The 16,769-nt window shown below is 38.2% G+C and overlaps 1 protein-coding gene across 1 annotated transcript; it reads right to left on the bottom strand.

Annotated features, from left to right (window-relative positions):
* Positions 1-4,298: 4,298 nt before the first annotated feature.
* On the bottom strand, positions 4,299-9,780 carry LOC105224379 (O-acyltransferase like protein). Its single transcript, XM_049455386.1, has 6 exons — positions 8,901-9,780; positions 7,426-8,284; positions 7,241-7,360; positions 5,202-5,447; positions 4,595-5,141; positions 4,299-4,535 (listed from the first exon to the last, which is right to left on the bottom strand). The coding sequence occupies exons 1-6, from the start codon at positions 9,154-9,156 to the stop codon at positions 4,404-4,406; spliced, it is 2,160 nt and encodes a 719-aa protein (XP_049311343.1). The 5' UTR covers positions 9,157-9,780; the 3' UTR covers positions 4,299-4,403.
* Positions 9,781-16,769: the final 6,989 nt, after the last annotated feature.

Genomic DNA, 16,769 nt, shown 5'->3' with positions numbered 1-16,769 from the left:
GTTATTGCAATTGCTAGTTGCGCTGCCGCGGCAGGTGACCGCAAAAGGGCAGCGAATTGAATGCAGCAGTTGACGTAAATTAGTGTTTGTTTACAGGCAGGCATAATTTATACACACACACAGAGGCCAGTTTGCGTATGTGCATGTGTGTTAGCACGTGTGCATTTTCGTAATTTTATAGTTGCGCATGCAAATTAACGCAAGCGGGAAATTTCTTCGCATATTTATTAGATTGACTGCGTTGAGTTGGTCTGTGTTGGTTTGTGGCGCAGTAAAAGTGGTGGCATGCCAAATGGCATTAAAAGCTTGCATGGCGTTGCCAGTTTGTTTAGAAATTAAATTGAAAATTTTAGGGGTTTAATCAGTTGAGGCTACTGCTGGTGGATATTTCTTTTTAGGGTGGACTTTCTTAAAAGTTATACATATATACATATATAAGAAGAGGATGTTTGTTTGTTATCTCGTTCTGTTCAGGACATGAGTGTATCAATAGTTTCTAGGGAGCTAAAATAGCCACTTTAATATCAATTTATTAAAAACTAAATATAATAATAGATAATATTAGAAATAAAATTTTCACGCAAACTGAGTGCTTAAAACATTTAATTTGAAAATAGGGTTGCCACCTGTTTAAAAAGAAAATATTAAAAAATGTGGCCCAAACTACTTGCGAAGCCGTAAGTTCACTAAAAAGCACGCAAGGGTCGTAATCTGAGCATAATTCAAAATAGAGTTGCCACCTTACAAAAAAGTCTTTGAGAAGCTATAATAGCCAGATTGAATTCAAATTATTAATAACTAAGTGCTAGAAATAAATTATTGATGCAAATGAGTTCTTTAAACATATAATTTGAAAATAGGGTTGCCACTTGTTAAAAAAATATAATATTAAAAAGCGTGTCCCAAACATATAGCGAGTACGAAAGTTCAACAAATAGTATGCAAGGACCGTAATCTGAGCATATTTCAAAATAGAATTGCCACCTTACAAAAAAGTCTCCAAGGAGCTAACATAGCCACTTTGAATTTAATTTGTTAAAAACTAAATGTGGGAAATAATTTTTTTACGCAATTTGAGTGCTTAAAACTTTTAATTTAAAAATAGGGTTGTCACCTGTTCAAAAAAGAAAGTATTAAAAATTGTGTGCAATTGCGACCACGAAATTTTACGAAAAAGTATGCCAAATGAGTGCTTAAAACTATACATTTTAAAATAGAGTTGCCACCTATTCAAAAAATAAAATATTAGAAAACGTGTCTCAAAAAAATTGCGATCACGAAAGTTCACCAAAAAGTATGCAAGGGCCATAATGTGAACATATTTAAAATTAGAGCTGCCACCTTCCAAACTACTAAAATATTTACCAATATTTCAAACGAATGTGCTATCACAAGCGCTTTAACTAAGAATATTTCATAAATTATTCTCAGATAATTTTTGAAAAATTCAAAACCTAAAAATCAAGAAAAAAATTGTACTCGTATACCATCTTATGCTATAAAAAAATTTGCTATGAAGGGTATAATAGCTTCGGGGCGTCGTTTTCCTGTTTTAATTCGCTTGTAGACTAATCGAGCTTGCAACGTTAAAAACGTGCTCAAAACTAGTGTTTTTGTGCGTAAAGAAAGCGTGGCAACACTGACCGCGAGTATTATTGCAAAGTCCACTATCCAAATTATAGCGAATGTGCTGTAAAACTGCAAATGAACATACACACGTATAAATAATTGTCGATCGTATGGCTTGTGGTAGTGGTGAATGCATCAAATATAATGGAAGCGTGACGCGGAAATGTGATGAATTTTTGAATTGAGTTAACTGCAATAACAACAGCTAACACATTAGAAATAAGATTTTGCGGAATCGCATGAACGCGCAGCAATACAGCGCACGAACGCAACACAGATATACACCTACATACATATGTACATTTGAGCTCGCGATAAGTATATATTTGCCATTCGTACGCTGCTCAATCATTCCCTATAGACATGCAGACTTTATAATGTATGCAGTTACGCCCACTAGGATTACTATATAGCCCTGCTGTTTTATATTTGCTGAGAACCTAGTGGTTCATGGCCTGCTGGCATGCACTCGCATTTGTGCCTCAATTACATTTTCGCCGCTTTCGCTGTACTATTCACTTTTAATGGTTTCATTTGTGTATGTTTCAGGCGCCACTTTTCGTCACCAGCTGATTTGCCGCTCTTTGAACCGCCGCTTCGTCTGCTTACTTATCGCCTGCAATCAAAAGAGCTACCAACAACACAATTCTAACACTTTGTCAACGCTATCGTCGTCACTATCGCCATCGTCATCGTCAGCGCCATCAACCGCTGGCCGTTTGACTTGTGCGGCGGATTAATGGCCATTATATGCGCTATGTGGCCAAGCAAATTTGTTGATTGCTCAGCCGCCGTCGTTGAGCGTTGCAGTTTTGTTGCTCCCCTAGTGTATGTGGGCTGTGTGTGCTGTGTGCAAATGTGGGCTAGTGCTGTTATAGGCGTTGCTTGTCCCTCTAGTTTTTATTGCGTTGCGGTTGTTGTTGCATTCGCGTTTATCGCGGTTTGTTCGCTAATTAATTTGTGATTTGTGGTTGCAGCAAGGAATTTTTATGTTAGGAAAATTAGAAATTACAGTGGTTTTTAGCCGCGTAGACACACTGAACTCGTTAATCGTTTTATTGTGGGTGAGCTTCTTTTCGAATATATAGGCATTCTATGACCTATTAATAATTGAAAAGCAAACTCACGTTCTTTATTGAAAAGACTCTTATATTTGTGTTTTTTGCGTTGTTTGCTTTGGAAAATAAATATTTGTACAAATTGAATAATGTCTTGGCGAACTTGGAAAAGTCTTTTGTGCAACTCTCTTACATTACTTATAATATTCATCCAATACGAGCTCAGAGTATATCTTTCAAAGAAGCTATTACTACTGTAGGCATGAGTATGACCAAAGATCCAAATTCAATTCGATTATGATCTCAAAATCTTTTTTTTTTTTCATTCCACACATATGACAATATCATGTCTAGCGAAAGATATAATATCCAAATCTTACTGCAGTTAAAGTTATTATTTTATCTTTTATGAGAATGGGCTGTAAATAAATTCGATACAAGGATCTTTCCTACAGTTTGCTTGGTGAGGAGAAGTTGCCGTCAATAATGGCTACTTGTAGGCTGTCTCTCGCTACATCGTTTGCTGTTGTTGAGCTGTTTTGTTCACCTTCACTCTACCTGGGGGTTTTGGACAGAGTGCCTTGCGGTTCGATGAGTGAGCGATTCCTTTTTTGAAAACTGATCGGTTTTGTGCACTCGACTTGTCGTTCGGATTGCTTCCTTTTCAGGTAGCTTTCGTAATCTTTCATTGTTTGTTTGAGGCGCTTGATTTCTTCCTCATCGGCTGAGGTGCCGATTGCCTGATCTTTGGCAATCTGTGCTAGTACAAAGACTGCCTTCTGATACCGGTTTTTATTCAGTTGATTTTGGTATTTTTTGCATTTCTTGCGCTTGTTGTCTCCTTTAACTACCAGTGCACTTTGATTGGTGCTCATGGCAGCTTTGGACATGGGGGCTTCCACGTCTGATTTGGAAGTTTCTGCTGCTGTCACTACCGGTGTACTGTGATTGGTACGTCCGGTAGTACTCTTAATCGTCTGCTGGCTGGAGGCGAGTAGATTGTTCTCATCGGATACCGGTATTCATAGATGTCCCAGTAATCGTGTAGCGGTTGTCATCAAGTTGGTTGTTGTTGTTATTGTTGTTTATTTATTCATGTTCTGGTCCCACGAGAAGGCAAGCCACACGTACGGTGAGCCAGTATGTGTAGAGAAGGCATTTTAATATCTCAGACCTCGCCCGCGCATCGGAGGGGACCTTTCGTTACCGCCCCTGACCATTCAGCCATCGCCACGGGTAACACAATAGAAGATGGGCGTAACGTCGAGGGTTCATTCTTTCTAACATTTTTTTCAACATTATATACACGTTTCCTTGTGGCAAACTTAATATACGGGTACCCTGTACAGGGTACATATATTTTTTATATGGAAACTTTCTGATTGACTTCGTTATGGACATATTGTCTAGACTTGTCATTCTCAAAAAAAGTGAAACTGGAAATAATATAAAATGTGATCTTAACAACAACGTTTCACAAATTCTTTCGTAAATTTGAACATATTTCAGTTTGGAGTTGCCACCTATTAAAGCAAAACTCACTCCTTACAGAAAAGCGTTTCAGGAGTCTAAAAATAAATATACTACCATCTCAAGTTTAAAACAAGAAATTATTTCAAGTGACTTATCGATATCAAAATATTTATTATTCCAACAATGTTGATTCAACACATATTAAGAAGACGGAAAAATTACAGTTATACTTATATTTAATTGTTAGGAAAGTTTTTTCTTGATTTGATGAATGATCAGCAGTCTGGATATATTTTGGTAAGGTATTTCGAAGAGTAAAGTGAACACTGTTGCAACTATTACGAGAACAACCAAAATGCCGATGAATTCAGCAGCCTGAAAATAGAGCTTACATAGAATACAATCTAACATTATTCGAAAAGGACTAAACTCACCATTGATAAGAGATTGGCATAGAGGTTCGATTGACTAAAACCCGGCAGCGCGTATGTGATCAACGGGTTCAACAGAAACATTGCGTAAACAACTCTATGGAATTTCTGGAATAATACCGACTCGAACAAACAGAAAAACCAACGCATACATCCATGCGCATTGGCCACAATCAAAATACTGCATGTGAGTGTGAAAATGATGCGTTCCAATAATAAAATCGTAGTCGATGTAAACGGCGAAAGTGTTTGAAAGGGCGGCTTAAATATGCAGCCGAAGAATACGAGTGTGATCAAATAGCTCATACACTGTTGTGTCTTTTTGCCCACAGTGAATGGCAAGTGCTTCTGCTCAACGAAGAACCAACCAGCGATGCCACCCGAAATATAAGCCAAAATGCGTGCTAACGGGTGTATGTAGATTTCCGTTAGAAAGACGAACGTTGACTCCAAAGAGCCATCGAAATTCAACTTGAGTCCATAAATGTAGGTGTACACAGCGCTTGCCACAGCGAGAGCTGCTAAACATAATTTGGTGCGTTTTGGATCCCTGCAAGCGGTTGAAGAATTTATTTGCATGGATTAAGGATTTACAGATCAAAATACTTACTTGACATATAGGAAAAGCAATACTGTGGCCAATACCGCGAACTGCACATCACACGCCAGTGACCATGTCCAGAGTCCACACATGTCATTGTGATCGTAGAAATTCTGTATGAAGAATACATTTCGCCACCAATATTTTTCGCAATTCACGTTCATTTTGTGCTCGCTATGATACATTGATACTTCATCTATAAGCTGTGCGCCAAAATCTGCTATGCCGATAGTTAGAAAGTATAAAGGTGCCAATCTGGAAAGGCAAAAATAAATATTATCTACGTTAATAGACCCTTAGAGGCTTGTGGAAATAATCTTCCTGCAACCTCTGCATGATATTTTATTTGAAGATCCTCGAAAAATAGGAGTTCGCAGTTTTCACATACAGGGTTTGTCCGGAAAGTAATAGGACTGAGTTGATTCAAATAAAATTTATTGAACCAATCGTTAAAATGCTTTAAAAACTTTCAATTTTCAACCATTGAAGGCGTCAGGGAAGGTATTCTCCGTACCAGCCTTGAGAGCCGAGGTGCATGCTACTTGGATCCCCTCTGTCGTCTCAAAATGCTTGCCTTTCGTCGGCCTTTTCTGGCAAGGAAACAAAAAAGTCCGAGTGGTCCACATCCGGGCTGTAGGGCGACTGTGGAAGCGTTGGGATGCCGGCCTTGGTTAGGTAACTGTTCACAAGAAAGGCGATGTGAACCGGGGCGTTGTCGTGGTGCAACTTCCAATCGGCTGCGATGTCTTGTCGGACCCGATTGACCCTTCGTTTGAGTCTCTTGAGGACTTCCACGTAAAACTTGGCGTTGACGGTTTGTCCAGGAGGAACAAATTCATGGTGGACGATGCCTTTGATGTCAAAAAAGGCAATGAGCATCGTTTTCACTTCGCATTTTCTCATTCCTCCGGGCTTCATCAGCGACCTCTTACCGACCCTTCAAAATGGCCTGGTGCCACCGAAACACACCACTTCCTGCTAAAGAAATATCTGGGTAAGCCTGCTTGATCCTACATATCAAACGTCTCTGTCACAGATTTACCGAGTACCGAAATCGGGCCTCCTGTAAAAAGTTTTCGATCAAACAAACTGAAGATGGAAAGAATATCGTATTTCAAAACGCTTTGCACTATCGATTATCGGGGTTGAGGTTAGGTTAAGAAGAGTCGACCCTAGCAGAAATCTCGCTTGGTCAGTCTCGGCTATGTCTAATGTCCTGTTAAGCACACGCGAGGTTTAGAAACGCAAGATGTCATCGAAATCAAACTCGGTCTCATTCCAATGTGAGCGAAGCTTTGGTGCCCCTTCTGGCTGGCTTTTTGGCTCTGCAGTTTCCAGGTATTCCACCATGACCCAAACGAGTCTGATGATGAAGTAACTTGACAGCATTTATAGTTTGCACCGAAAATCATTGACTAACTTTGAGCTTTGAGTTACCGAGCTCAACGCTGGTTTCGCCGCTTTGCTGTCGGAGTGAATAAAAACTTCGTACAAACACCTTAACAACACCTCCTAGCCTTGATCCATTTGTGAAAAAACTCACTGACACTTTTTTCCAGCGACTCCTCCCTCAGAGAAATAACCGCCACGAGTTGGCCCTGCGACGAAGTGATCCAAGTTTTCAGGAATGTAGTTGAAGTAGAAGAGGATTTCGGAGTGTCCTTGTTCGGACCCTTTCATTAGCACTGTCCATATTGAAAGACGTTTAGAATATACTCATTACTTCGTGATTCGATTCGTAGATCGATAAGGTACTGATTATCAACCTTTTAGGAGTTAATGGTTTAACACAAAGGAAGAATATATGTCCAAGTAAGATGAATTTCTTTCGATTTTGGATCAACCATACGACTTAACCTAACCTGCCCTATCTCAAAGATCCGTCTTTTATCCGACGTAATATTTAATTTTTAATGACTTTCATATTTGCCTGACTACAATGTGTGCTTAGCCTTAAGATATTATTTCATGACATAGAACTTGAAAAAGATTTGGCAAAGAGTCTTATTTAATCACCTTGTGCCCCCTTTAAGGGCTAACAAACTCACCTCAAGCAGCGATGAAATATGTGCAGTCCTATGAATACTAAGTTTTGCTTCAAATTATTCCGTCGTATCACCTCCAACATTCTGACATTCCGAAAGTGATTATAAGACTGTAGGAATCCGCTGAAAAGAAATAGATTACGGTATAAATATTTTGTACATGGAAATTTTACACTCAAATGTCTCACCTGATGGTAAAAAATATATCCACAAATACATCAACATTTCCGACGTGCACTTGATAATTGAAGAGCGTCCACTTATTTCGTGTGCCATTGAAGAGAAACATCAAATAATGGTACACGGTGACGCAACCGGCGCTGTAAAATCGTATGCCATTGAGTGCAGCAAACGTGTGACCCGCTTTAGACGGCTTAAAAATGTGCTGCCAATTGGCTTGGATGTCATAGCAGGCGATAAAGCTCGAAACACCAATTGGTTGCTGTTTCTCTAGCAGCAACTTTTCACTTGCAGTGATGCCTTCAGCGGTAGTCTCAGTCGGCCCCTGCTCTTCAACAGCATCTTTGGTGTTATTATTATTTTCCACTGCCGCTGGGCTCCGCGTCATGCCAGCAGCAATGGTCAAACCAATTGTTGTTGCAATAAAAAGACAACACAAATAAAATGAAGTTCTACGAAAAGTAGCCGCCGTCAGCTTCAAATCCTTTGCATAATCATATTGCAAGTTCATATCGTACAGCGCATTGCCGACAAAGAGATCGCTAGCCAAATAAGTTTCCATGAGACTGCGAATTTCGTGCTCTGCACATGAGCTTGGCACACAAAGACCCACATGCACGCGTGTGGCAAATGCAATCACCACCGGATCCGCTTGCCAGCTGGAGTTGTGGCGTAGGTAAATGATGCGAAAGTCGACGTTGAAAGGCGCTACTGAGGTCAACAGCTCGACTTTCATGTTATGTGGTAAATGGGATGACATATGCGGAGTCAACGGCTGATCGACGGCGTTGCAAACGTCAATATTGCCCAGCCAAAAATTATTGCCGAATGTAAAGCCTGGCTCGAGGCTCGCCGAGGCGTCGAACACTGTGTGGTTGGAAGATTTTGGAATTAATTTCGTTTTTTTTGGGATTATTCGTGTTAGACTAGTACAGACTCTGATTAGACTAGTACAGAATCCTTTACAAATGGTAAAAAAAAAGAAATTCATAGTAAATTGAAACCAGTTTTTAACTCGGATTACCCGTATATTACTTTTGCCTTAATGCTTGTTACTTTATCATTGGCTTCCGATGGGTTTCAATCTTCTATGATTTTTTTGTTTTTAAAACTTTTCTTGACAATAGATTGGATACTAATTTTCTGACCCGGACTTGCTAACTCAGACTGCGAAAAACTTTAAGAGCATTTCTCTCGGAACAGCCTGCTTCGGAACAATATCTACCAATTCTCAGATTCGCACTGGACCGATTTGGCTGAAGCTTTTACAAAATTTACTTTATAGATTTCGCTATGGCTGGAACTATCCAAATGTCTATTTTTACTATTTTTAAAAAAAAACTCGAAACAGTCAGAAAAAAATTTCCATAGAACCAGACTTTGAGACATAATTGTAGATTTAAATTTTTTTCGTTTGGCTTGGGTTTTTTTTTTTAATGATATAGTCTCTTATTTACAAATAATTAGAATTACACACACTCACTTTTCAGCGCCCAAGGCAGCTTCTGTCTCACACCATCGCGGAAGAGCTGCAAGTGCTCGTGACACTGCGTTCTAATTAAATACTCATTACTGATTGCTGATAAGCCATAAAGCGGCGATGTGCGTTGAACTGTCTGGTCTAACGCTTGCCGACTAGCCGGCGCTTCCGGCTGCACTCCCGCGTCGCATATTTCTCTCGCAACTGTTAGTTTGATTAATGTGCATGTAATTATTAAATTTACTGTCATTGTAAACATTTTGACTAGAATCGATTTTTTTCACTTATATTAGGTTGGGTTAGTTTGGTCTGGTAGGCGCGTACTCCACGCATATACCAGGTTTGGTACTTAGCGATGCCAGGTGTAGTTCCTTTATTTTACTTAGTCGTTACTTCAACGTTTTGTCTTCATTTGAATTTTTTCACATTTTTTAATAAAAATCCAGAAAATATTTATTATGTTCCACTTCACTTTCTTGTATTTTCACTTTGTTTATTTCACCCTTTCTTCTAAATAAATAATAACTTTTCCGCTGCACACAACCAAATAGCCGCGCGATCGCTCACAAACAAAGCAGCGGCGTGTACGCTTGCCGCATTTTTATTCTTTTTGGTTTATCAACCTCAACTGATCGCACTATAAAGTTGTCGCTAGTTGAACTTTAACTCACTTTCATTGACATACTCGCACAAACTCACGAAGGCGGTCCGGTTGCTTAGCTGTACTTATGAGTTGTAAACAGAGTGTAACATTTAAGCTTAGCTTGTATTCAAAGCTTGATATACTTAAGCGTTTTTGTGTAATGCGTCTACACTAAGAGTGTGCGTTTGAGCAATTAATGCGCTATTAGTTCTAAAAATATAATGTTATCAAAAATGCTGCGTAACATAAGTATGTTGTTTATTAAGTCAATGATCGCTTGAAGTGGTGTGATTCAATAAAATTTTGCTGAGAGAAAAATAGTGAATTCTGAAACTTTTCTAGTCGCCATATCGTCGGCATGTGCCACACTTAGTTTTTAACTCATTTATTTTAGATTAAGCTGCGTAGTTTGCGATTTTTTCTTTCCACTCTCAATTCTAGCATGAGTCATATATAGTGCCTCTCTACCTTTTTAGAACACTTTTTTAGAACAATATTCTATTAAATCAAGAAAAAAAGTAATCCCGGAAATGATTATTGAACCCACTTACAATACTAACTAACATTTAAGTTTTTTAAGCAGTTAAAGTTTCTTGTTGACAGAATAAACCTTTATCTAGTCGTAAAAGAAATGCTGAGCTGATTTTACTTCCTGTCCTTCAGCTAACTTCCTGAGTAATAATCGGAAAATAGTCGAAAATTATATTGATATTTTCATTGCTATTACGAAAATTTCATAACTGCAGCCAGACGCATCCAACAGACTTTAAAAGGCTCTCTACAAAACTGATAATTCACACCGGCTATACGAGCAAAGTGGTCACTTAAGCTTGGAGCCTCTAATAAGAGCCGTATTCGATACGCCTTTTCTCTGCTTACTACCCTTGGTCGCTGCTGTTTTCTAAACAAATTATTTCTAAAAATAGCAAAAAAGTTAACGCGTTGATTTTAGTTGTTTGCGTACCGCTTTCGTCAATGCTTTTTTCACTGATTTTAAAAACAAACGATTTACATGTTAGTTCAAGGTTTCACCACAACTTCTGTCTTATGTTTGAAAGGAGATATAGTTTGTTCGTTTCACTAATCTCTAATGCCTGACGCATCGAGGGCAGCTAATATAAGTTTATTTCTCTTCTCTTTCACAACCAGCCAGTACTTCTCTGTTCTCTTTTTCTTATTCTCTTCATACTGCTACACGAGTTGGTAAAGACAATTTATCTAGACCTTATACAATATTTATAATATAAAAATATCAATTTGAAACATTTTCGTTTTTTTTTTTTTGAACAATGTTAAACGCCATGCGCTGCACCTCGGACTGCTGCGAGCATAACAGTGCAAAGTGCTCGTATAAACCGACCGATTTAGATGGCATAAGCTCATTATTACAAATTTAATTATGCATACTTATGAAGTAAGTTAGATTAAATAAGAAAAAACGTTAACTACCACTGCTTAACACACTTCCCAGTTGCATTTATTGTAACATCTGAATCTATTATTACATCCGAAAACGTAATCGGAAAACGATTTGCATCCAATGGAAAATATTTCGCGTGTTCTTTCTTGCCACGTTTCCGATACGTGAGTAAACAACATTCGACGCGAAATAAGGTTACTTAGTAAGGAAGTAAGTTTTTTTTATCAAGTTATTTAACTTTTTTTGTCAAGTTCTTTAACTTGATTTTGATTCTATAGCATATACTACTACTAGCTGCCATTCAAACTAGCTATATGCTATGAAATTCCGATTTGAATTATATATTCGTAGATTCTAGCAATGTTTTGACATAATCTGTGCCAAATTTCGTGGAGTTGTCTTGTCAAATAAAAAAAGTTTTCCACACAAGAGCTTGATTTTGATCGATATATGCTATAGTCATCCGTTCTGAATAACATGTTCAGAGAATGTTCCCTTGCCTTAGGGAATGCTGTAATCAGTTCGTGTATTGAATAGCATAATTTCACAAAACAAAACGATGTGGGCCAAGTTTTGAGAACCTTTCGAGAACTTCTTCTGCACTGACTTCAATGTCATGATGCGTGCGCGCAACGTCAGGCTGATCAATCTATCTTCAAGCATGTTCTTCCTCAGCCACCTTTTCATACAGCGAAGTGTCAAAAAAGAGCGTTCAGATCACGCATTCGTCACATGAAGTGTGCAGATTATGCGAAAAAAACCTTGAATTATGGGGTATAGGTCTACATCGCACTTATTTAACGTTTCCAATGCAGTAGTTAGTAACTTGTTGTCTTTTAACTTTTGCTTCTGCCCCTAATGGCACTGTCAGTGATCATGATTACCTTTGAGCTTTAAATGTCGCCCGGCATTGCAATTATCCAAAAGGCCTTTGAATCTATCTATCAAGAAGTCAATAAGATTTTCCATTTCCTTGGTTTTCAAAGCACATACTTTTTATGGAAGCAGCAAACTCAGTTGAAAACCAGCCAATACTTCTTTCGAAAAGACGCGCTTTTCAAGTCTTTACCGATTGTATCCAACTGTGGAATGTACACTGAGACCTTGTAGTATTCTTCGCAAGTTCTCACGCAGAAATTTTCGCGTTTTGTTTATCGGCTGGTTTTTCTTCATCAATTTTCAGTTCTGCCGCCATCTTTTTGGTTTCTGGGTAAATTAATCGAAAGTGTTCCTCAGCTTTTTGTCTTCGATTTCGGAACACGCTACAAGCAGCGTATCTATCATATTTGGTACCTTTGCCAGATCAATCGATTCTTTCTTAAAAATCACGCTGAGTGACTGAGTTAGAGATAGAATATCAAAATATCGTGTCAAATAACAGGTTTTCCATACAAGAACGTGATTTGGATTGGCCAGTTCGTATAGCAGGTATATGCTATAGTGATCGAATATCTGCGGTTCCGACAAATGAGCATATCCTTGTGAATAAATGACAAGTAAAAAAATTCAGAACGATAACCCAAAAACTGTGGAGCTAGTTGGAGTATACTCGTTCTCAGATGAACAGACATGGCTAAATAGACTCAGCTCGTCATGCTGATTATTTATATATTTACTTTAAAGCTATCCGATTTTCCTGTATTTATTATGCGCTGTTTGAGGTTTAGAAAATCACGTTTTCTAATTTTATTTGAGTGACTATAAATATAAGCTAACAGTAATCATCCAAAGTCACTCAACTAAGAAAATTACTCTTGTACATGCTGAGCTCAAGTTACACTTTTCATATAGACACACGTACGAATATCCATGTATGAACCTACAAGCATACATATATATGCTATATATGTATGTATAAGTAGTTCTTTAGTATGCTGTACCAGTTCTAATGCTCTTATTCCAGATAATTGTTATTGTTGTAAATGAGTTTTCTGTTGCATTGACAGCATCACGTACTTATTATTTAGTAGTGATATGCTAATTGTTGATGTTGAGTCATTAAATTAAAACGATTTTTTTCTCTAAGCAAACAAATCAATCTAACCATAATTATGCTGTCAGCTAACATGGCAATTACGCAAAAAAATTAGTAATAAAAAAAACTGGCAATAATATAATCGGTAACCATTTAATACTTCTCACCTGCGTTAAGCACTTGCTGCAACAAAAAGTGCGCAATAATTGAAGAAAAAACGAAGTAGCAAGAAATCAAATTTTTCAAGATTAACGACCTGCGGAATGCGCCGTTTACTAGTACCATAATGGCAAAAACTGAAAATTAAATCGCCGAACGAGAGTAAATGGAAATCAATCGGATGCCGAGCAGAACAGAGACTTGTTCCACTAACTTTTGCATTATTTGTTGCTTTGGTGAAAAAAAAAAAACAAATTCGAAATGAAGTACAAATAAATTGAAAAGTTTTGGGCAACAGCTGCTCGGGGATAACGAACGACCGCAACGACCTCCAACCGCTGCAATCCGACTGCATTAACCTGGCCGAGTGGCGGCTTATTGACCCTGGCAAATTGTTGTGATGGTCGGACAAATGAAAAACAAATAACAAATAAATGCGAATAACTAATGCAAACAATGCAAACTTTTAACTAGCACAACTTTTATTTTATTTTCTTTTGGCTTATTGATGAGATTAAATTGAATTAAAGTATGGGATTGTTTGGAGATTTCAACAAATGAGAGTATAGGAAATGCGTAGATAAAATTGATGGGTATGTAAGTGGACTCCGAGAAAGGCTGATAGAGAAATTGATGATATTCAAAATAGCAGAAAGGTCATTTTATAGTGGTCAAGATGCTACAATTTGTTAAAAAAAAGATATATTTGGTTGCATTTAAGCTATAAAACCGTCAACAAATAAAAATATTTGCATACGAGCGCTTAATTCGATCAGTTTGTATGGCAGCTAGGTATATATCGTGACTTCCGCTACGATGGTTAAGGAGTCAAGGTTTCGGATTTCTTTTGTAGCTTTCTGTTTTAGCTCGCTTACAAATAGTTGTATTCGAAAAAAAATCCTTCATCCAAGCCGTTAAGAACCGTAACTCAAAGATCCGTGTAAAATTTCATGCAGATCGGTTGAGTAGTTCTCGTAAATCTTGCCAACCAACTTCAAAAACGCGCCTAGCTCGCCTCGAGCTCACAAGTTCTCAAGGCTGTATCTCCGAAACTATTACTCGGATTAAAAAAAATTTCCCCAATATTCTGGAGGTACTGCAGAGTTTAATAAGCTAATAAAAATATCGATTTTTTAAAACCCGTAAACCCATGTAAACCCCTTAAATGACTGATTTTATCCGCGGAGCTCTGGTATCGGTTTTTATCCTTTCCTCAGTTCGAGCAGCAGAGCGCCTGATTTTGTTTTTCGTATTGCGCAGACTTCTACCTTGTCTTCGTACACCATGACGTGTCGTCGTATGTATTGAAGCACCTCGGTATAACTGCGACCTGCTGTCTGTTTAATTAGCACTACTTCTATGCGTACTCTGGTCCTGTTTGCCTGTTTTTGATTCTGAAGCTTGTCATTTTCTTGTCCCTCTAATGATACAAGCTGAGCTTGGAGTTTGTTCGCTTTTTACTCGTTCTGATTACTGCTTCGTTTCCCTTCTACTACACGTCCTAAAGAATTTCTGCATCATCGCACCTTTTTCTCTGATTCCTGTTCTACTAGGCTTGTTGCAGGCTGTTTTGGAAGAGCTGTGACTGGCGTGGATAAATCGGTATAATCATTACATGCTTCTAGGATCTTTCGGCAGCGCAGGAAGCAGATAATATGGAAATTTACGCAGATGCACCAGTTTTTACTTCGATACTTTTGTTTTTTGATTTGGTCCTGCTATGTTGATGTTTTTGAGGGTAGCATGACATTTTTGAAGCGCCACATCCTCTACTATTTTCATCAGAATGAAGTCGTGGCTTGGAGAGTTGTATTCATTTCGCGAGCTTCGATCGGTAGCCCGCATCCTGTCATCTCTTTGCACTAGTCAGGACTTTAATCAACTGAATCTGTACCGCCAACCTAATGGGGATGTAAAATCGGTGATACTCGAAAACCTATCCAGGTTTTAACGACGGAGGCGCCTGGCAATACCCTGGAAGCGATTTCTGTAAGATGTCACTCTTGCATACTAAAGAAACATAATGCCACAGCCGTCAGCACAAGTTTAACGTTTCCAAATCGTTTGTCAAAGTCGTGGTCCTACCCCGTCGTTGCTTGATTTCGTACAACGTCATATGTGCTGTGCTCCTTGGTCGAAAAAAATTGCCAAAAAATTGCATACCTTTTGGCGAGCATGTAGACTCCAGTATACCTACATAAAAAGTGTTGCCTACATTTACGCGCGCAAATTCAAAACATTTCAGAACTTTTTGAAATTGAACTTAAATTTATTTTTTCCTCTTTCCTCAAACCCATACCTTGAGAAAATGCACTGCTTCTCATAAAATAAACGTTCTAACCATTTGCTTTTTTCTTTCATTGAAAACCATAACTATTCTCTTATCTTAGCCAGCACACACACTCCATAGACTGCGCTCAAAATGAAAAATACATTCTGTCTTGAAATAACTGAATAAGAATAAGCATAGCAAAACCGTCGCATTGAAAATCTGCTTTGTGCACTTTTAGTGGCACTTCAAGCGTCTTCATTTTGCATTTCAAAGTGCCCATGATTTGTTGCTCAAAAATTGTTGTAATTGTTGTTGCGTACGTTTGCATATTCATACCGCCCATTGATGGTAGCCCAGCGCTGTCCGGCTGCGGTCCTCAGTGCTTCTTGTTAAACTGCTGAAGCACTTAAAGTCAAGCAAAGAAAGTAATGACAACAAGCTGCAGCCAAGCGAAGGAGCAGGAAGCAAAATAAACGACTCAAAATGTTTGCATAGAAGTGCAGGTCTGAGTTTAGCAGCGTTTTTACTTTAAAGTGCGACACTTGAGTGGAAAAATGTTAAAATTCTGAAAATTCCATTTTTTTGTACTAAATGAAAGCGTTTGGTTTCGTTTTAGAAGCATATTTATACCCAGAACAGGGTATATTGAGTTTGCACCGAAGTTTGTTATACCCAGCAGAAACAGTTAGATTCCTTATAAAGTATAAATGTAAAGTAAAAATCAGTTTGTCACGTATACAGTGTGAACTAGTCCTTCAGTTTTGGAGATATAGATTTTGTTCGTAGTTGCTTCCTTAAAAAGCTGTTCTCTTGTCAGATCACGCGATATCGGACCACTGCACTACAAAGCTGCTATAAAAACTGATCGATCAAATACTAGTGCTTGTTTTTTGAAAAGATATCGGTATGGATTATCTTCCTAAACTATAATCTCCGAACATATTGTTTAGGTCTCTATAGAATATAACTTTCAATCCAACAGGTTAATCAAAATCAAAATTAAGGATCAGATCAACTGAAAAGTACCCAGCCTGTATGTATGTTTTTTATTCAACATAGTTCCCTTCAAGGGTAATACGTTGATTGGAGGAATTAAAGTATTTCGGTAGTACGATATGTCCTTTGCTTCAAAATAGTCCCCAGTTTCGGCTATCACCTCTTTCTTTGAAGTAAATTTCTTCGCATCGAACATTGTTTTGAGATCTGGGAACAGAAAATAGTTGCTGGAGGTCAGATCTATAGAAAACGGGGAATGCGGAAGCAATTTAAAGCCCAAGTCATGGATATTTGCCATCGCTTCCACTGACTTACATTATCTTGGTGAAACATCACTTTCTTTTCCTTCATATGCGGTTTTTTTTTCGGCGATTTCTTCCTCCAAATGGTCAAAATGGTCCTTCCTC

Source organism: Bactrocera dorsalis, chromosome 1, assembly GCF_023373825.1.
Source record: "Bactrocera dorsalis isolate Fly_Bdor chromosome 1, ASM2337382v1, whole genome shotgun sequence".
Classification (NCBI taxonomy): Eukaryota; Metazoa; Arthropoda; class Insecta; order Diptera; family Tephritidae; genus Bactrocera; species Bactrocera dorsalis.
This window is presented reverse-complemented; position numbering and strand designations above follow the sequence as displayed.

What these genes read in the sequence shown, in the direction of transcription:
- LOC105224379 (XM_049455386.1), bottom strand. Translation starts at nt 9,156, where the DNA reads ATGTTTACAATGACAGTAAATTTAATAATTACATGCACATTAATCAAA. An exon ending in ATATTTCATCGCTGCTTGAG is followed by an intron (nt 5,448 to 7,240) that starts GTGAGTTTGTTA and finishes TTGCCTTTCCAG; the next exon opens with ATTGGCACCTTTATACTTTC. An exon ending in TTGCTTTTCCTATATGTCAA is followed by an intron (nt 5,142 to 5,201) that starts GTAAGTATTTTG and finishes AACCGCTTGCAG; the next exon opens with GGATCCAAAACGCACCAAAT.